At 47.9% G+C, this 22,320-nt stretch overlaps 1 protein-coding gene across 1 annotated transcript in view; it reads right to left on the bottom strand.

Annotated features, from left to right (window-relative positions):
• Nucleotides 1–718: 718 nt before the first annotated feature.
• LOC118217205 (protein phosphatase 1 regulatory subunit 29) overlaps nucleotides 719–22,320 on the bottom strand; it is a 77,257-nt gene continuing 55,655 nt past the window's right edge. Inside the window, exon 3 of the mRNA XM_035399038.1 lies at nucleotides 719–5,255. Within this exon, the coding sequence (XP_035254929.1) occupies nucleotides 2,152–4,899 (2,748 nt within the window). The 5' untranslated portion in view covers nucleotides 4,900–5,255 and the 3' untranslated portion in view covers nucleotides 719–2,151. The remainder of the gene's footprint in view (nucleotides 5,256–22,320) is intronic.

A 22,320-nucleotide genomic window follows, 5' to 3' on the forward strand; every position in this document is an offset into this window, starting at 1 on the left:
TAAATGCAGTCCATTTACCATTTTACCATTTACAATTCTTTAAATTAACCGCTCAAGTGAATATTTAAAAAATGGGCCCGTTATGATTTGAATGAATGAAGGTTTGTGACACTGCCCCAGGGCATGGGGACACACCGTACTGTGGAACCGAGGACCATCAAACATGAATGGTGTCAGATTTTCCTTCCTGACACCTCATTCCTCAACTGTAATCACAAATTTTACTTTTACATCCTGCCTTCATAGGAAAAAAGAAAAGAAAAAAGTATATTCATGCCTTAAATATGTTTTATCTCCCATTTCAGTTTCATTTACAAATATCTGTTTACTTTCATTGATATTAATTCATACTCTCTCCTGATATTGTTCAGGGGGTTATTTGTTACACTGCACTCACATGTCTTGTTTCTACGGTCAGAATTTAGAATTTCTCTATGCATTTCAGAACACTATCTGTAATTTGTAACCATGGAGACAATATTTGCCTAGAAAAAGCAAAAGGTTGAATCTGGGCAATCTCATACCTAATAATGTACAAGAGTCACGTTAATCAAATCTACAATCTCGGAGTTAAAAATATCTAACTTCTCTTTGCCCCCTCTTTGCCTAATTAAACAGGATATGAATGACAAGATTATCTTTAAAGTAGAGAACGTTAATGTTAATTCTGTTCTTTCCTCCGCCACCCCATTTCATTCTTTTTTTTTTTTTTTTTTTTAAAGCGCTCAATAAAACTTGGACCGAAAATATACGATTGGTTTCAGCTTCATGGATGAGCAGGGCTTCTATGCCAGAGTTTTCTGCTCAGATTCAGTAAGCGTTGTGATACTGCATCAACAAGTGCTATGCAAAAATGCTGGCAGTAACCCAACATGCTCACTGAGATGTTCACTGTTGATGCACAGAACAGTCTGCGGAATCACGCTCTGCCAGGTCTTGCTTCTCTCTGAGACAAAGGCGAAAAATCAATTAACATTGCGCCATAACTTGGGTGTAATGTTACAAATGTGCATTTATTTACTAAATAAAGATCAGATAATTTTGACAGTTCAACTGTTGCTGAACCGGCTCTTAATTGTAAGTAAAAATTTATGATAAATGTAGACTGAATCCAAGTGTCGCCATCGCGCCATCAGTCATAGAGGACTACGTCCCGCAATTCTCAACATCCATTCGAGCACAAATGCAACCAAAGAACTCCCAGGCGGTAGCAAGCGTGCTGAGTTTGGGTGCAGGTACAGCTACTTGGAACTGGCCACACTCCCTCCTACACAGAACACCGGTTCCTCAGTGTTCTGCAGGAACAGGATGGCAGAGCAGACCGCAGAGCCACAGGCCTGAGGGCCGCTTCACCCTCGCGAGTCCATTACAGGACGGCACGCCAGGCTGCCCGCGATCTCCGCCCACTGCCCCCATGCGCTGCCCTACATTGTAGCGCGCGCCTCCGCCCTGCAGCTCACAAAGACCTCGATTCCGGGTCTCCGTTGCGGAGCCCCCCGAGGTGCTCCTGACGCATGACTGGCCGCCCTGACATGCGCACCGGGGTGCGTCGGGCGGCGTCTCCAGATGGAAACCCTTTCCTGATGGCTTTCTTCGGCTTCGAGACGAGCGGCGTGGTACGGAAAAATTCTTACGCTTCACCGGTTTGGGGAAAAAACGAACGCGGCGTTCCGCACGCAAAGCGGGACGCGCGTCGGGGGTAAAAATGCAGAACTAGCGCAGCACACGGGTTCACGTATCAGGCCAGACTTTCCCCTGTAGTCACAAAAATAAACACTAACAATTGGCTGTGTTTGGTTTCTCCCAGAGAAGATTCCAGCCAGCAAACCAGAGAGATAAAACATACAAGGAATGCTGTGAATTCGCTTGATTTATGAATTTAATCTGTACCATTACCCCACATTTGGCACCTAATTAACACTATAACGGCCCTACAGCATGTCTCACTTCTAGTTATTCAGTGAGTTAACACTGACACTTAACACCGAAAAAACCAAGCATGAATGATTCTTGGAAGGGGGAGTGGGGTGCAGGAAGGGGTGGGTTCATTACCCATCACCTTGTCAATCAAAGGCAGACCATCCAGTCTCAGCACAAGGATCAGTGTCTCAGGAACGGGGCCCGCTCTGATGCCCAAAGAGTCCGGACGCATCACAGCTTCTGCTGCGCCGAGACGCCCTTCCAGTAGTCGAGGATGTCGTGCAGGTCCTCCCCTTTGGCGAACTGGACCTTCTTGCGCAGGGCGTTTCCCGCCGTCACGTAGCACGCCTCCTCCCGGGGGCCCTTCTTGTAGGGCCGGAACCGCTCCCAGATGCGGAGCGTGTTCTCGGAGGTGTACTCGGGGCTGGAGGAGTAGCCGGAGTAGTTGTGGTGCCGGGGGGAGAGCTGGGAGTAGGACGCAGCGTCCCTCTTGGTGCGGGTGAGGGGCTTGAGGAAGGAGGCCCTCTGGCTGGGGGAGTCGGCGGAGCCCTCGTAGTAGAGGGCGGGGAAGGAGTGGCGGTGCTCCGCACAGTGGTAGTCTGGGTGCACCTCTAGGTGCTGCTGAGCACCAGTGCCCGCTCCACCTCCACCTCCGCCCCCGCCGCCGCCACCTCCTCCCGCCCCCACCAGAGGAAGCGTCTCCAGTGGCTCCCCGCACCCCGCGGGACTGCTCTTCTCCTGGTATTGGCACTGATCCGGGCTGCATGGCTCCGGGACATCCAGGCTAAAGACCCGGGTGCTTTTGATGGAGCCGCCGGAGGAGATGCTACATTGCTTCTTCATGTTGCCCAGCACCATCATCGCGGCGTCTGCGCTCACCTGCCGCTGCACTGGCTGCATGGCAGTGGCAGGTGGCGGGGGGCGATACGGGGGTGATACAAAACCCCCACCGCTGATCCCGGGCCGCTCGGACAGCGGAAGGGAGAAAGGAAGTGGCGGCGGAGGAGGTATTTTGGGGGACGGCATGACATGGCAGCCCTCAGTGATACCGGGGGGGAGCGGAATGAGGCCCCTCGTTAGAGAGGAGATGCAGGTCGGTGGCGGGGAAGTGGCGTTAGCGGTGGTGGTGGCAGCCGCCGCGGCCGCAGCAGCCACAGCGGCCGAGTCCAGCTTGAGGGCGTCGATGCAGTTGTTGATGATCTGGTTGACTTTGTCCACCTCCATGGCAATGGTGGAGATCTCTGAAGCGGATCCTCTGCCCTCATCGTCAGAGTCCTCCCCGATGTCGCTCCCATCGTCTTCCCGAAGGTCGTCCTCCCCGGCCCCTATCGCCATCCCGTCCTTCCCACGCTCCTCCCCTGGGCCAGAGGTCCTCACATCCATGTAGTTCCCCTTGCTGGCGGCCATGGCCTCGGAGAAGGCGGTGGCCATCTTCTCCACCTGCGGAATGGAGGAAAGGCGGGAAGAGCTGGTGTTGGCAGAGCTGTGCAGCATGCCCATGCTGGAGGAGGCAGAGGGAGGCAGCTTGCTGTGGTGGTGGTGGTGGTGGTGCGGCTGGTCGTGGTGCCTCTGCATCGTGGGGGGCTCGGCCGCCGCCGCCACGACCGCCGCCGCCTCGGGCCCGTACCGCATCTCCAGGATGGTCTTCTTGACGCAGATGGACTTCTGCTTCTCCTCCTGCCTGCGCCGTCTGCGCAGGCAGTAGTACACCAACCCCAGGACCACGAGCATCCCAAAGAGGCAACCCAGGATGGTCATGATGTAGTGGGTGGTGGTGGAGGAGCTGGGCCCCATATCGTCGGGGTTCTGCGTGCGGGTGGAGAAGAAGAGGCACGTATGGTTGTAGCGCTGCGAGTTCCGGATGGAGGCCACGCAGAAGGTGTAGTTGGTGTGGGCCTTCAGCTTGTCCAGGGTGATCAGCTCCTTCTTCTTCTTCAGGTTCATCACGTCCGAAACGTAGCTGTCGTTGTACTGCACCAGGATGTACATCTTGCTGTAGGGCCGGGGGATCTGCACCAGCAGCGAGGCGGAGTAGAGCGAGACGTGATGCAGCTTGATGCTGGGGATGTAGGAGGGGTCCACCGAGGACATGGTGGTCTGGTGGTAGGGCCCGATGCGGTCTGACATGTCCGGGCCCAGGCCCGAGGCATCGGAGTCCGGGGGGAGGGAGGTCATCCCGGGGATGTACACCCCATCCCGGCAGGAGGCGAGGATGGTGCGTGCGCTCCGCCCGTGACCCGTCACGGGGCTCAGCAGGGGGAAGCCGAACAGCTCGCGTGGGGTCTCGCACTGCAGCCGGTCGTAGGTGTGGGTGACGTTGTTGAAGTCCTCCAGCCAGGTGAGGAAGCTGAAGAGGTCGCAGCCGCAGTGGAAGGGGTTCCCCGCCAGCTCGCACACCATCAGCCGGGTCAGGCTGGTGAAGGTGGAGGGGTCCAGGCGGGCCAGCTTGTTGGAGGACAAGTCTAAACTGCTGAGGCTGGGGCACTCCCAGAAAGCGTTGGTGGCGATGATCTCGATCAGGTTGTGCTGCAGGAAGAGGCACTGCATCCGCCCCAGACCCCGCAGCATCCCCTCCGTCAGGTTGGTCAGCTTGTTGTAGCCCAGCTGCAGCACCTGCAGGTTGGCCTGCCCGGCGAAGGCCCCGTCCTCGATGTAGGCGATCTCGTTCTTGGTGAGGTTGAGGTCGGTCAGGTTGGTGAAGCGGTTCAGTGAGGAGAAGAAGACGGCCTTCAGCTTGTTCTCGTTGAGCCGCAGGTCGTGCACCGTGTTGTTGATGTGCTGGGGGATGGTCTCGTACGGGGGCTGGTTCTGGCTGCAGATGGCCAGCCACACGTAGCCCTTGTCGCCCTCGATGAGCCAGCAGTCGGCCCGCGCTTGGCCCGGCAGGCGAAGAAGCAGGAGCAAAGGCAGGAAGAGGAGGAGAATGGTGGATGAAGAGGGGGGAGCAGGGAGAGCAGGTATGTGGACCAAGCTTTGCATGATGGGAAAATATGTAAGTTGTCTTTAAAAAAAAAAAAAAAGAAAGAAAGAAAGAAAAGGAGGATGACAGAGGGAGTAAAAGAAATATGCAAAAGTGTTTGGCTGAATTCCAGAGAGAGAGAAAGGGGGGAGAGAGAGAGAGAGAAACAACAGGAGGGAGGGAAGTGCTTGAAGAGGAAGGGAGTCTCAAAAGCAATCACAGCTGCACAGACGGCATGGTGGCTAGCATGGCCCCCATTTTGGGTGGTTCCGTGCCGAGATACAGTGCCGGGCAGTGCGGGACACGCTCATGGCTCCTCCTCTCTCCTCCTCTGCACAGATAGAGTCTCAGTAATGGACGAGGCCAGGCGACAAACCTGTGAAGAAGAAAGAACAGAAAGAAAAAGAAAGAGTGCAGGAGACGCGTTAGTCACCTGCCAAAGGCAACAACGATGCCTGGATTAAACCACATAACCAGATCATCATCCCATCTCTCAGACCGGACATGACATCACACATTTTCATGCAGCATAGCTACTCTAAAATCCATATTGGGGGGAAAAAAACGATTAAATCTGAACCTTGAGCCATTCACCAATAAATGGAAGATAATGACAATGCTTCAAAGGACCGATTCACTTACCAGAGGAGTCTTTGTTGGATGTATTCTATTTAATGAATACATTCAGTTGAATAAATATTAAAATATGCCAGCCTTGTAAAAATGCGGATAATTCCATAATAAATTAGAATTTATACAACTGTGAAGTACAACAGACCATATAATTAGACGGGAAAGTACAGATATTACAATACCTATGACATGTTACAATTGTACTGCCATGCACTATATGCTACACAATACACTTATTTTTCAATATTTGACTGATGGAATCATCAGGTAGACAGCAGTCAGCTAGTACGGCACCATTAAAGAATCTTTTTACACCATGGCGAAAAGAATAATCGATACAACTTGACATTTGAAGCAGCAGATTACTTTCTGTCTTTAAAAAAAAAAAAAGGTTTAAACTGAACAAAAAATGTTTAATTCCATGGTAACTGGGGGCAGCATTTCACAGTTGTTATTGTCATTGTTAAAGGAACAAGACTGCTAATTCGCAGCCAACTGAAATGTCTAGAATCTAAGATCTGATTCAGAAAACAAACAAAAAGAGAGAAATGAATGAGCAGTCAAGGCAGCGAAAACTACAGAGCTTCCCAATTACTAGTCAGCAAGTACGTAGGAAAGTATTTGGCCTTGCATAACAGTAGCATATGAGGGGTGGAACAACCAAACATTCCTGAATAAAAATAGTTGATGAAAGTGCAAGTGAATTTCACTGTTAAATGATACAAAACGAGAAGATCGAACCGCAAGTGATTTGATAAAAAACAATTTGATTAAATCAGGCTTAATTTGATAAACAAAAATGCTCCTCTTTATCATCCAGCACTACTGCTCGACCAGTTCAACGTTTAATGCTCGCACTCATACATATAAAATCCTTTTTAAAAATTTTTTATATCGGTTGCCATTATCTATGTTAGCACTACCATACCATTTATCAGTGTGTTCAGTAAGCCTCCTATGAACCAAAAGGCCACACCAACCAAATTTGATCAAGGTTTTCTGCTACCAATTACTATTCCCCCACAACCTTCAATGGGCCAATCTGAGTCATTCCAAGCAGTTCTAAAAATGATAGCAGCAAGCGAAGACAACAGGGAACTTTGCAACTTTGTCCTGGAATAACATTGTGCTCAGTCTTTCTAGTCACAATATAATATATTGTAGCAGGGCTACTCACCTCCAGGTCCTGTGGGCCAGAATGTCTGCACTAGCACACCACCGGATTTCACTAACGAGCTTACTTCCTGAACTACAGAGGGAGAGTAATCAGCAAAATCAGGTGGAGCAGAGCGTGGTTGGCGCAAATACCTGGGGACACTGCGGCCTGCAGGACCTGGAGCTGAGCGGTGCTCTGCATCAAATTCATTGGCTAGAGTCGTTCCACCAAAAAAACACGAGCAGGGCTTGACGTTAACAACCGCCAGATGCGGGTAGAATTCAGCCGTGGCGCGTAACTCCATCACTCTTACCGGGCACTTTGGAGGGTGACGCACCGTGTGCTCGTCCCATTGGCCCATCCAGTTTGCTCTCTCGTGCCTTGCCTCCTCAGTCGAGCTGGGAGTGCAACTGATAAGGAGGAACTGAACCACCGCCAAACGTGGCGCCGCATACAAACTTTGTTTACTCACTGCGGCTTTAAACTCCTCGTTTAGTGACGCTCCACGCCAGAGGAGAGCACAGATTCAGATTCTGCGGTTGTGATGGGAAAACGCGGAATTTACGATCGCTGCACCGAACGCAGGGGGGGAAAAAACAATAGCTCGATAAAGGAGCATAAACTTGATTTAAAAAGACAGACGGTTGTCCATGCTTTCAGAGTCGCTTTAGTTTACTTAGCACTGCAAAAAAAGAAAAAGAAAATAAAAAAGTAGGCTTGTCGCAGTGTTCGGGTCAACCCTGTGGCATACCATGCATGAGCCTACGCAGGTGTGGTTATTTTCACCACCTATGGTATTTTGCAATTGCAATTTAAACCAAAAGTAAAAGTAAAAAATAATCAAAAGTGCATCTGCAAAGATTTTGTAAGTTGAACATCTTGAAGCGCATGTTTTGTTCTCATTCAAAGCTTGATCTATAGGGTGGGAGATGATTGTGTGTGTGTGTGTGTGTGTGTGTGTGTGTGCCTGTGCGCACATGTGCATGTGTGCAAGAAGGATGTCATTCTTTCAGCATGACTGCTGAATTGTGCAGTGTTCCAAATCCTAGATTTATTTCTCTTGAGAAATTATTTATTTTACAGAATATATGTATGGGGAGGGAGGGCGAGGGAGAGAGAGCGAGAGAGAAAGAGAGTCAAAACTTAACGACTCTCTTTCTGTCTTTCTATGATTTGTTTGCTCTCCCATTTTTCTGTTTCTCTACAGAAATTCTCTCCAGACTGGGTTTGCCAGTTGCAGATGCATTCAAACGCACTGTGCAAATGCATACTATGAAAGGACACGAGAAGAAATATGGCGGCAGCAATAATCCTAAATCAACAGGCTAGCGGCACACAAAGAAAGCAGATGCAACGCACTGCTCAGAAGAGACTGTGCTATCCAGTTGCCAAAGGTTAATAAAATTCTGTTTTTTCCACCATCACATTTTAATGTGATCAGTGCAGATCCTCACGTCAGAATGCAACTTGCAGTACAAACCATGCATTACCCATTTCCATGGGCATATCCCAAATAAGGTTCAGTTTGTCTCTATCCATTCATCTGTCATAAGCAACAGTGTATTTGCACAGAGGTTCAAAGTGCACCGGGATACACTCCATTAAAATACTCAATAGGCTGTCTGTTCATCACTGTTTTTTTGTTGTTGTGCATAATCTAAAAAAAGAAAAAAATTCTTCTAACCATACACTGAGTACTAACCCAGGTTCTGCTGTGATTCAGCTCGAAGCTGCGGTCATTACTGTAGAATGATGGAGCAGCACACACTGACGCAGCGCAGGGAGACAGTAAAAACGAGAAGCTCCTCCATGGAAACGGACTCGATGTGCGTGGGCGTCTCCCTCTCCAGCTGCCGCGTTTCACAGCGGCCAGTCATGAGCCAAGTCACCTGACTTCAAACGCCAATGCAATCCCAGTACTAGTCAGATGGTGATCCCCACTGACTTTGACGGTTCGTTTCTGCCGTTACAGGCGACCGGTCTGGCGCCGAATTTCTGCCGTTCCCACAGATACCAAAGGCACTGCCATGTCTACACTACCCATGGCAGCTTAGCTATAAAAGGTTTTAACCCAGTGCCAGATTCCTACTGGCAGGTAAAGTGATCGGCTAAATGCTGATGCCCTTATTAGCTACTACGGAAAGCAGCTTAATTGCTTTAAATGTTTCTAAATGTATGGAAGGGGCATAATGGGGGCAAAAATAGCTTAAACTGTGAAATAGAGATTTTCTCCACTAAATTAAATTACCAAGCGGAAAATGCACCATATCTACAAAATAATTTTTAAAACAAAGAAGCTTAATTTGGCGCAGTTAGCATAAAAGGGGCAATGGTATTGCCACAAAATGTCGATGAAACCCCATTTTAAATTATTAATTTGGAGGTGTGCGTCCAGTACTTCAAAAGTACTGAATGTGCATGCATGGCTGTGTGTGTTTTTGTGTGTGTGTGTGTGTATGTGTGTGTGTGTGTGTGTGTGTGTTTGTGTGTATGTCTGACAAAGATCTGCCTGACAGAGAGATTTAGGTGATGCTGGTAGAGATTAAGTCAGATGTTCCTTCTCTCTCTCTCTCTCTCTCTCTCTTTCTCTCTCTCCCTCTGTCTGTCTTTGTCAGATCATTTCTGCCTCCTTTGCCTCAGATCCCTCGTTTCAACACACCAGAGTGCTGATCTAATTAAACGCTCCACATACTGGCGCCCAGAGGAATGCTTAATTAGCATTGGATCTACGCTGGGTAGGTCTGCCCTACTGAGGGAGAGGAGGATGGGGGTTAGAGTTACTGACTGGGAGAAACAGGAGCGATGCAGACCGGAGAATGTCGAGAGTTTTGCTTCAGCTCACATCATGGCCGACGTTAAATTCAATCGCACAGGAAACAAACATTTAAAATTCCTGTAGGTTCCACTTTGTTTTGATTACCGATGGCAGAGAATCTGCAAGCACAGCAAGGCTGCCTTAAAATAGAAAGAACAGGTTGTTATTTTGTGAGTAGGCTCATAGTAAATTGTAAAATGCTACCCTTTTGGATTGCAGAGATCAGAAGTACAGCTTCACGTAATATTATTTGCGTAGCTATAGATAAAGCTTTATTGATCCCCGGAGGGAAATATAGCATATATATATATATATATATATATATATATATATATATATATAATGTTAGTCATCGGGAATTCGTTTTGAAAATGACTGTAACTGTCCTCTGTAGCAAGGCTAGCTGAGCTGTCAGGAGTATGAAGCTGAGGGGGAGATGGAGCAGCACTGTGCCAATGTCTCATTCCTAAATTCAGTACAGCTGATGACATAGTAAGAAATTTCATCCCACATTCGCACACAGAGCACTAGAAACCGGATAGTAGGTTGTAGGTTTGATTCCCAGGAGGGGCTCAGCTATTGTACCCTTGGGCAGGGTATTCAACTGTTTCAGAAAATATCCAGCCGCATAAATGTAAAAGAATGTAAGCTGTGTAAGTTACTCTGGATAAAAATGTCTACTGTATATGCCTAAAATATAATATAGTGTCAAATTAAACTATAGTGGGTCCACAATCATGCCGAAGGAGAATCAGGTGCTCTTTGGAATGGGCTAGTTAAAGGACCCGTTTATTGCTATAATATAGTGTCATTTTGACTATGAAGCTCAGTAACACAGTAACGAGACTATGAAGCTCAGTAACATAGTAATGAAGTCATTATTAAAAAGAATGCAATAAATGAAATTCCTCCATTGGTGAACTAATCGAATAGTACAAATGCGTGACTATTCAAATTGTTTGACTAATATCTAGTTCCAATTGGCTGCATTATCAAAATAAACATAGCCTTCTGGTTATCCATGTGACTGTTTTCTTCTCGATTGGTAACCTTTCAATAGCTATGATATTCCTATTATACTCTGTAAGTCAATATAAATGTTACTGCATTCACCATTTGGTAGACTGAGACAAAATTATGGTTGGCCAAATGTTCCAACACTGTAACATCATGAGTGTTATAATTTATTAACTGGAATCTGTGCTTGAGATGAAGTCAGTTCTTGTTTTTCTACCCCCGACCTATGAAATTACCCAGAGGCTATGAATCAGCTGTGATAATTAGCAACTGGGTGTTTGTCATTTTAGTGAAACAAAACAAGACATGCACACTCTCTATTTCTCTGTCTCTCTCTCTCACACACACGCACACACACTAACTTAGGCTGTGTCGCAGCTCTTACCAGGATTACGGGAAGTGCCCTTTTTCGCAAGAACAAGGCGAATATGCGCAAAAGAAGGGCACAATCAGACGTTTTCGTGCAAGCAATAGCCTCATCACCCTGAGATAAAGATGCTTTAAAAGGCTGGTTTTATAATCAGAGCACAAACTGGATGTTTATGAGAACCCCAGAGCAGGAGAGGTTGTGCTAATTACAGCTTCTAAATGCACATAGAGACTGCATCAGATATAATGTGTGTGTGCAGCCTCACATGATATGTCTATAACATATCTGCCAGTGCTGAAATACCAGTGCTATTACTCTCTTCCCAACTCACTAGCTTCTCAGAATCTGATCAAGGCTTAGCGTTCTTATTTATTTGAAAACGCCCACACTCCAAGCAACCTACATACTGTACAAGTAGCAAAGTCTTAAAACAATGCTTTGTGTTGTTCCCAGTGGAAAACATGGACTGAACTGCCCCAGTTTAAAGCGATCTGCTCAAGAGTCCAACAGTAGTGTCCAGTCTGGACTTTGAACCTGCAAATGTGGTAAAAAGCCAGGATTAACACAGGGTTGACAGTGTATCATAATGGTTTGGGAACTGGGCTTCAAACCTTAAGGTTGTAGGATCAATTCCCAGGTAGGGCACAGCTGTTGTGCCTTTGAGCAAGGTTCTTAACCTGAACAGCTTGAGAAAGTAATAAGCTGCATCAATAGATTGTATTATTTAAAATAAAAAAATAAGTTGTGTAAGAGTCTGCTAAATGTTGCCAATAATGCATACTGGCATCAAGTACAGCTTAATAAAGGACAATAATCAATGGGGACCATCGTCCTTCCTCACCCCAAAGGATTAAATATTTTTCTAGAAAGGCCTCCATTATAATGAATGTGATGAATGTGATCATGAAAGGCACAACTGAATGGCAAGTTGCTGCAGTCAAAGAACTGAAAAAAGTTCCTTTGTAGATTCACGAAACGTGAAAAGAGCTCCAAGCTGAACCGTCAGCTGCAGTGAAACGGCCTTCTGCCTGATGATCTGAATACCGCCAGGGTTCTGCTCATTCGCCGCACGTCACCCTCCCATGGCAAGCAGCATCAATGTCAGAGTCGTTTATCCAGCCTGAGGCCCAGGCAGCACATTCCACACAGTTCCACACACAGTCGGGGAAGAAAGAACCAATGGGGCCTTAAACTCCCTGACCCTGCTGGTCACCTGACCCTGCTGGTCACAGGTCCAAAGCACAGAGTCTCTTCAGCTACCCACGCAGAACTCGTCAGCAGGGCGCTGGAGGGAGAGGATGGGCAACGCCGACGGACGGGTGGAAGGCGGCCACCGCCCGCACGCTCTGATTCCGCCATCCTCAGAGACCCCGGGCGTACGGCCACTCTGGCTCGGGCCCGGGGAGTGGACAGTTATTCAGGGCAGAACACCACCTGTTACCGGCTGCGTATCAGGACATGAGCTTCAGAAGATAAGGTAAGTTAGCATCGCTAACAATCCACAGTAACTACATGAGCAAAGCTGAAGTGTACACCTAGTACAGGTCTACAACCCAACCTGAGCCCGACGGGACCCAACATAGTATCAGGTTTCCGACCGGGTCTGGGTCGTTGTTTTTCACATGCAACTTCGGGCTCGGGCTTTGGGCTTGGTCGGGTTGGATTGGGTCTCAAGGTCTCTGGTATGGGCCGGGTTCGGGCTTCAATTTCATGCCCGTGCAGACCTCCATCTCTTAGCCTTGGATAGACGCCTCCTTTCACTAACGTTGCGTGTTCATGTAGTTCTCTTCAGTATTTTTCTTTGCCAATGTTTAGATCTTGATTCTTGATCTTTCTAATTGTCTGGAGTCTGGCTGCACCCCTGGGTCTTGCCAATTCCGACATGGTTCTGAGCCTCAGGTCTCATCGGTGACCCAGAGAGTCCCAGAGCGGCATCTCCATCCACACATCGCAGGAATATGTGGGAGTTGTTTCTCTGGACCCCCGCCACCTCTGTCAGGAACCAGCAGGAGAGCCTACGGAAACTGCAACACCAACGTGACAGCAGCGTGCGAACTCCATCCCATTAGAGTCCCCCGGTTTTAAAAGGGGCACTAACTGCACCACCGTGTTACACAGGATCAGCAGGGGACCGTCTCCCTCATTCTCATCAAGCTTGCCTCCAGTCTCTCACTGGGGGGGTTCCCCGCCCCGTTGGGAACGCCTTCAGGCGCATGCGAGCATGTGGACAGACGCGCACGTGCGTGTGCGCACACCTCGTCGTGCACGGGGGCTCCCCTGCCCGGCGGGAGAGATCTCCAGGGAAACGTGCGACTCTCGTCTTCCTAATTACCCTGAATTAATTACTGCGTCGCATGCCGGTAATGGCCGGCAGCGCAGGGGTGCATGTTTGTAGGCTGGATAAAAAAAAGAAACAGATAAAAACAATTTTTTTTTAAATTGCCACTGAGGCTTTGGAACAAAGGGCTGTTCAGTAGAACACATCCCAGGTTTTCAGTGAGCCTGACAGCTGCTCCAGAGTTCTGCATCCTGCCGTTTGGCTTCATTCTCGAGCAGTACTCTCTGTCCCTGAGAAGACAGATTTTGGTGGTCCTGCGTTGGCTGGGCAGGCGCCGGGTTTGACAGTTTCTCACTGGGACAGCGAGTGCGTCAGCAAGGCGTGAGAGAGCAGGGTGCGTTTGGACCACGGGCCACCGCACGGCCCTGAAATTTGTCCTTCTTGTTTTTCGTGCAAGAGGAGGAAGCGAAGGCGAGAAACTAGCACACAATGTACCGGGGCCCCCTGACCACCCTGCTAACTGCTAAAAGTATAAAACCACAACAAACACAAAGGTGTTTTGGCAACGAGGCACTGGCCTTGTCAATGAAGGAGCTTTCCACCTTCAGTTAGCTGGTTTCTCTGTGAATTGGCATTGTTAAGTCTCCAGGGATTGAAAGAGAAAGAGGGGGGAAAAAAAAGTAATAACAACAATAACTGGTCCAGGAAGAAATGTAATCCTCGTCTGGCAGGCCGCAGAGGACAGTGCCCTCGGGTTAGAGCGGACTTTACCTCTGATTAGCCAGGGAAACACAAACCTCCACAAATCCAGCCTTCGGTTCCTGAGGGAGGGGGGCAGTGAGAGAGACACAGAGAGAAGAAAGAAAGAAAGAAAGAAAAGAACTTGTCTGGAGTTGTGACAGACAGTGGTGCCATTAGCGCCGTGTCTGCAGGCCTCAGAAGGGGCTTCCCCTGCGCCACCCGAAATGGACTCCAGCAGCACCTCCAGCGCTGCCTCCCCGCGCCCGTCCGCAGTCGCGGTGCCACACGTACACGGCGCGTCCGCACTTCTGACCCCGCTCCCCCGCAGTAGCGCGTGGTGACGCGAGACAGCACCCAGGGGTCTGGCTGTTTGGGCGTCGCTCCTGTCAGGCGGCCATGGCGGAAGGTTCCTTCCCAGAGCTGAACTATCACACTCCGCGCTCTGCACCGGCGCACTGCGTGTTTGAACCCCGAATTACCCACTACGAGCCCCGGCGCCGACGGGAAGACGACGCGGGTGAGCTTTGGCCTTCCTCTTTCCCAGCGGTTGCCCTTGAGCTCCGACGACGGGTTCCCGCCCTAGCAACCCGCCACCGCAAAGCCCTGCGGGATTGCCTCTAATGCGGATGGAGCAATTTCAAAAGGCAGGGCGGCTCCAGCGTGCAGGTGCTGGGGAACTGCAGTAAAGCAGATTTACAACTCTATTTTCCAACCGCCATCGCCCTGCTGCAACGAAAAAAAACCTAAAAAGCGCTGCTTTAACAGTAACCTACAGCTTACGGGCTTAAAGCACGGAGCGAGGCGCATCTGCACAGCCTATTAATAAGACAGATGTGCGATAAAGACCTGGCACAGGTAGCGGAAGAGACAGGGTGCGTAAAAGTACCTGAGAAACGGAACGGTAAACATCCAGCATCGTTAATACCCTGACTTTGCCTTGTAAAGTGCATGGGGGAAAGGGTGTGCATTTTTAATGACGCGATATTTTAAAAACCCGCCGGCTCCTGTGGTCCTCCTCCTCCTGGCGCTACGCAGTGAGAAACCGCGGTTCTCCGCGCGCGACTGCAGCGCCGCTGAAGAGAGCCGCGCGCCGTCCCGCATTTTCAGGCAGGGAAATGAATAACGTTCACGAATCTCCTGTTACCTCACATAGGCTCTCTGCTTTATAAATATTGACAAGAACGAATAAAACCCCCCAATTAAGCGAAACCTGTTTTTAATTAACTTGCATTTGAATAATAAATCCAGTAAGTGATTAATACTCTCGTGTTAAAAAATGCATGATTCATATGATCAAATATTTGGTCTCATCTCCCACATAATGTACTTTGCTGCTATTTTTTTCCACCCATGTTCTTTTCCGTTTTGAGATTCTGTGGTATTTTATGCTCATACTGGCAAAAAAAACACGACCCACAGCTACATTTTGAAAATTGAAAATAAATGCCAAACTGCGAAACAGATTTTTTTTGCCTCTTCTTACGAGCGTCTGACAAGCGGGCAGACCGTCTGTAACGGCTCAGATGTCGCTCACATCGAGAGCGTCGGGAGCAGAGCAGCTGGGAGAGCCGCTGGAACCGCCGCGCTCGAAAACAGGCGCAAGGTCTCCGAATAACGGACAGGCACTAGGGAAGCAACTATAGATTATTCATGTGCAAATCATAAATATTCCATAACTGTAATCATGCACATGCTGAGAGAAGCCAGGAATTCCTCCAGAAAGTGCGATCCAGACAGATGAAGCTCATAAAACACATTTTTACTAATTTCATCGAATGACATATCAGTGGCAGAATCTAATTAACTTGGGGAAAAATTAACCTCATTATCATGATGATGATCATGATCATCAAATCTTTTTTACTCATTCACTGCTTTTCATTTCCCATAGATGAGGGACAGAACAAATGTAGAATAATCGTATCTAGCAGTCTGCTAACTAGTAGACAGAACTTATTTCACAGAAGCTCGAAACTGGCTGCTACCTGGGAGGTATAGCTAAGGAGTTCCTGTCTCGGTTTCAGGCAGTGGTACTGAACCCTCTTCAGTAGCCTTCATGAATATGATAGTCATTTTGTAGTGATATATCAGTCATGCTACCAACAAGCTCTTATGTACAGTCCATATAATGCTTCATATGTAGCATGCAATTTGGTCATTTAATAGCTTATTAAACCAGTAATGTTTAATGCGTAATTAATAATTCCCTTTAAAAGAAGAAAATATATTCTTCACTTTGATTCATTGCCTAAATTCTGAATCATTAGAGTATTTGCCATTTATCAACATAATTGAACGCTATGCATCCATATAATTTAATGAATACAAAACGCAATACACAATGACGAACAAACAACTCACAAACAACTCACAAACAACTTGCAAACAACCATTCAAATCACAACAAAATAGCCTGAGCCTGAACTGGAAATAAATTTGTACGTCTGATCTAGTTCACCCATATCCACAAGACATATGAACAAAATGTAATTTTTTAAAACTTTCGGATTCCACAGCTATTCAAAAGCAGAAAACTTAATTACCCAGAAACACTGGAGGTCTTATTGTAGTTTCCAAAGGTAGTGTCCACTGTTCACAGTTCTGAACTACACCCAGACACAGGATAAGGGATGCTACACATGCCTGCGCAAGGAAAGAGTTGGATTTGCCTTTAGTAAGGCTGAAAATAGGGTTATAAAACGAAGAAAGTTTTGTTCAGAGGAATGTCTCACTTTGGGAATGGTTTAATAATTCAGTGTGGATTAACGGACACCTAACCGAGCGACGATCTGTGAATAAAAGCTTTCGATGGTTATAAACGTTCTGACCATTTTCTCTGCAATGCCGTGTTTTTTCTTTCCAAAATGTCAGAATCATTCATTTTCCCATCATAACACTGTAGTTACAAGCTATCATTTCAAGGAAAGAATAAATTATTTCAGGATAAAGATTATCTGAATTAAATGCAGTGGACTCAAATATATTATTACATGAGTGATCTTTCAAAACAATTTAGCAGAACACATTCCTAACCATTATTCACATCATTATACATGATTGCTCAGTGGCAGCTCACTACTATCCACATAAATCAGGAAGAGAAAAAACCCTCCATTAATCTAGAGATGGGTCAAGTCCTTTGATGTTGTTGTTAAACATAAGTGAATGTATGAATGAGGGTAGTCATTAGGGAGCTGGACTTGACAATCAGAGGCTACAAGTTCAATTGTCAAACTGTATGTAAACGTTTAACCTGTGGAAGTCGCTCTAGATAATCGCACCTTCTAAATGCCTAAATGCAAATGCGTCGTGTTCAACCGGAGTTCAAATGAAGTGCGTCAATTTGTTTCAGCCAAGACCAAACCTAGGTCCACCAATGATGAGCTGCAGACACTAGGACTATCACCATGACAACCCTTAACCCTAACATTATTACAGAGGCTTAGGTTTTGGTCAGAGGGGCGGGGCCACGCGTTCCCTCATCACGCTCGTTTCCTCTCGGCTGCTGCGATTGGTCCGGCACCCGCGCGTGGGTCGCCCGTTTTGGCCGACACCCCCCCCCCCCAGGGTGCCTCACCCCGCGGGTCCCCCGGTCCCGCGTGACAGTTCCCAGCATGCTTCACGGCCCTCGCTCTCAGAACTGAGGAGGAGAGGTCGCGTTTGCGCGAGGCACCGATTCATCAACTCAAGCGTTTCGTCCAGTCACACGGCACGCTCGAAACCTTTCAGGGCCGGAAGCAGGTGCTGCCATCCTGCACCCCTGACTTCACAGTCTCACCGATTACACTTTATTACAAAGACCAATTTATACTGCTAAAACTGTGCCTATCAAAAGACGTTAAAAATATAATTACGCACTAAAACTACAATTTAAAAACATCAAATAAAATTAGATGACGCTAAGAACTGCAGTTTAAAATCATTAAGTCCTTTTGATGACACTAAGGCCTATGGTTTAAAAACATTAAGTAAATTAAAGTACGCTACACTTAGAAGCCTGTTGGCAATAGAGCACCTGCGCATTGTTTGTTCTGTAAATTGTTTGCTAGGTAATTTAGAAACTGACTCACATTTTATTAGCAATGTTTTAAAGTTGTGAGACCAATGGGATTTAGTGAACGAAGGGATGACGTTAGCAGGCTGGTGCATCGCAGCCGTTTATTAGATGGGCCTCATTGGAAATAACTTATAAAAGGTTTAGGAAGAGAGCGCTAAAAGCGGATTTTACTTAACAGAAAATCAGAGTCCGTGGCTAATGGGCTAATATACAAATGCACTTGCATTTTGATTCAACCGTCAACCTAATTAGGGACTCAATCTGCTCTGGAATGGGTTTCAAACCTTCACTCGCAGTCCAATTAAGAGAAATCCTTAAGCGAGCGCAAATTTAAGACTCCTTCTCCATGAGCGATTTATTTTGGGTCCTCTTCCGAAAATGAGATAATTACAGAGCCATCATGCAGGGACGCTCTAAAGAGCCGCCGTGTCAGTTAGCAGAGAAAATCGGAGACACAAGCCTGGACTCAAGTCTATCCTTAACTTTGTCTCGCAAGCTAAACACAAGTGTTTTCAATGCAAACAATTTATTTTCTGTAATCCTGCAGACTGCTGAGCTAGTACAGCTGAGATTACAGAGAAGGAATCCAGCATGAATCCAGGGTGTACAGTAAGTAGGAACACACACAAGCACGCACGCACGCACGCACACACACACACGCATGTACGCACGCACGCACACACACACACGCACACACGCATGTACGCACGCACGCACACACACAAACTCACACACACACACACACACACACAGGCACATGCATGTGGGTGTCACCAGCTTCACTGTGTGACCTGACTTCACTCAGTTCAGTGAACAGAAAATATGAAAGGGCAGAGAAGTTCTCTGCCTTCAGGGGTGTGTCTTAAAGTGCACGTACAAAACCGCACTCCTCCCCGCGCATTAATGCAACACAGTCCCTCTTGCATTCAAGGTAGGCAGCGGAACTGTGCTCGTTACGTGTTTTACACCACACACCGAATTACACATCAGGTCGACCGTGCGCAACATGCAACGGGCGGTAAAGCCCAGTGCGGTCACGGCTGCTGCCTTTATCTGCTGCTGCTCGGGCTGCAGTCGTCAGGCAGGCCAAGGAAGCCCGTGAAACGGACAGCCAAACACCTTCCCCTCTTTTTTATTTTCTCTCCCCATAGTGTAAAAAATAAATAAATAAATAAATAATGCCTTGGCCTCATTTATTTTTCATCTGTGGAGCCGGGGCTGTCTCTGCTCTCGGGGCCCTGCAGTGCTGCAGACGTGCGGCGCATGAAAGCCAGGGCGTCGGCCGCAATTAGAGGCGCGATGCTAAGAGATAATACCCCCGCTTCTCCCTCTCTCCCTTCCAGCTCAGCCTCTCGCTCTCGCTCTCTCACTTTCACACTCACACCATCTCTCTCCCTCTCTCCATCTGTTTTTTTTCCCCCCTCCTCCGCTACCCCCTCCTTATCCTCCTGCTCGCTCTCCTCACGTGAAAGTGAACAGAACATGGACCGTTTTTTATCAGTTCGTCTCAGAGATAAGACCGCGTGAGGAAATTCTGCAGCCTCTCTCTCAGCCTCTCTCTCTCCTTCCCTCTTTCTCTCTCTTGTGCTCTCTCCCTCTCTCTCTCCCTCACCCCCTCCCACCCTCCCTCCGAGCGCGCTGACCGGAATGCTGATGAGAAGGCGGGGTGAGTCAGAGACAGGGGGATGTGGGGGCAGGTAGGAGCGGGGCCTTTGTGGGCAGGGCATCGGTGCGCTGCGCCGCGCTGATGCTGACAGTCTCTCGGGCCGCGCTGTTTAAATAATGAGGGAGCGGGGAGAGGCACCGGCAGCAGGGAAACTCCAGCCATTTGTCATGATTTAGCCGTGATCACTCCGGCTGCCACAGAGCAGCACTGCTCTGCTCACTGCTGCAACGCCTCTCTGCACACAGGGCTATGACTCTCTTCATCGCTCACACACACGCACACACTCATTCACTCTCACACACACAGTCTCTCTCTCTCACACACTCTCGCTCTATCGAACACACATGCACTCACTCTCACACAAACACAGGCGCTCTCACACTCTCGCTCTATCTCTCATGCACACACATTCCTCCTCTCTCTCTCACACACACACACACGCACTCTTTCACATACAAACACACACACACACTCTCTCTCACATACACACACATTCTCTCTCACACACGGAAACACAAACACTCTCTCTCACACTCACACACACACACACACACACACAAACACAAAACTCACTCTGCCTCACTCTAAAGTTCTCCATCTTTATCCTTCTTCCACTCACTTTCTCTCTAAAATCCTCCTTGTCTCAATCTCTCGTTCCACCTTTCTGTCCCACTCTGCCAATCTCTATCCATCACATACTCTTTAGACCTATTTCTCTTTCACTCCCACTTCTCTCTCCAACAACTTCTCTCTACTTCTCTCTCTCTCCTCCCAATACTTCAGCCAGCACAAGCTTTGATGTAACTGTAGTGCGGCAGTGTAGTACAACGGGTAAGGAGCTGGCCTTGTTACCAAAACTTTGTAGGTTCAATTTCAAGTTAGGACACTGCCGTTGTACCCTTGAGTAAGGTACTTTACCTGCATTGCTTCAGTATATGTCCAGCTGTATAAATGGAGGCAATGTAAATGCTATGTAAAGAGTTGTGTAAGTCGCTCTGGATAAGAGCATCTGCTAAATGCCCATCAGAGGCAGTATGCTTTACCTAAGCAAGCTGACCTTAGAACAGAATTCTCTCTCTGCTGATTCGTGCAGGCAGAGGGATAATGCATACAGCACCCCGCCCCTAATGTTTATCAGTCTGCTTACTTTTACTAAGCTGCCATTTAGCAGAGTCTCTCGGGCAGGGTGACAGAATGTGAGCATAAGTGCAAAGATCAGAGTTCCAAAGTTCCCAAGGGGGGCGGGGGGGGCAGGGGTGGGGGGGGGGGGGGGGAGGGGGCTGTCCCGTGAGCCAGATGTGTTTCCACGGAAACAGCGAATGGCAAGTTTCCCTTCTCCCCCTGTTCCAGAACGCTCGACTCGTGATGCGTATGGAAGGTGCGCTGGCCAATCCCACACCCTTCCCATTACAGTAACCGACCTGGTGGAGTCAGAGCCTTATGGATGTCTGCTCAAGACCAAAATGAGGTGTCCATGTCAAAATGAATCAAGGCTGCTGTAAAATGCCCCCTTTTTGCCTCAGGCAGTGTGATATCCTCACAGTCGCAACTGGGTCAAGAGGGCCAGAGGGCCAGAGACACATGTTCAGCTGGGAGGAGCCGTAACTATGGGTAGGAAACTGTTTGTGCTACGATGGAATCCTCTCGCTATCACAGGCGAAAGACAAACATGAGTGCGCCTGAATGCGAGTACAGGTCATTCAGCCAGCCATGGCATCGTATCCACTTCTTCGCTGATAAAAGTTTAAATGATGTCTACAGAGGCATAATGCTGGGGAATTGTTCAGGGTATATAGTGCAGTATAGCATGCGCTTACAGGCCTTCTGATCAGAAGTGATTTAATCTTCTCTCCAGTACATAAAGCCCGAAGAAATCTTCTGTAGCTGAGCCGTGCCTAATGCCCTGGCGTCATTAGTTCCATACGATGCCCCGAAAAGAGCCCAGTCTTTCCACCGCACATCCAAACGTAATATAAAAATCTGTGTTTATTCGAACAGACTACAGTCATGTCCACAGAAGCATGCCAAACCAATGAAGCATGAAAAGCAGCTTTCATTACATACATGTCACACGGTCCTCTGAGCCAGTGGAGACCGCAATAAATATAAACTGATCATCCAGCCTGAAGCTGTCGCATCCCGTCCAAGAAAAATAACATGGCTGTTTCTGAGATATATTAAAAATAGGTCAACATGGTGTGTGTTGCACATTTGTCTGATCAACGCTTTCAAACAACAAGAGATCTCAAACCTAGCCATCCTCCCCCCCCACCCCCACCCTCCAGGCGATGCACAGCTATCCTACCAGAAATCACAAGATGGTTTATATCATTTATAAGGTCACTGGTCTTTTCTGCACACGTTCATCTCTTCTTCTTTTTCTACAGTTAGTCCAGCCATCTTGTCTCATTACCCACAATCCTCTCTGCCTTATACTTCTATGTCTCTCTGTCTTACACTAATGCCTGTCTGTGGGACAAATGTTCAATAAATGAGGACATCTTACATCCAAAGGAGAGCCTTGCGCTAACTTTCTCTGCATGTTTGATGTAACAGGCCTCAGAAGACATTCTGTAGCGCATTCATTTATTTATTAGCGAAGCGTACCGCTGTCAGAGCATGATGCAAACAACAAACACAGAGACCACCGAGTTACCATGAATATTCATCAGCGGTGAGATTGCGATGCTCGGTCTTTGTTTCTGATT

The sequence above is a fragment of the Anguilla anguilla genome, chromosome 17 (genome assembly GCF_013347855.1).
Source record: "Anguilla anguilla isolate fAngAng1 chromosome 17, fAngAng1.pri, whole genome shotgun sequence".
Taxonomy (NCBI): domain Eukaryota; kingdom Metazoa; phylum Chordata; class Actinopteri; order Anguilliformes; family Anguillidae; genus Anguilla; species Anguilla anguilla.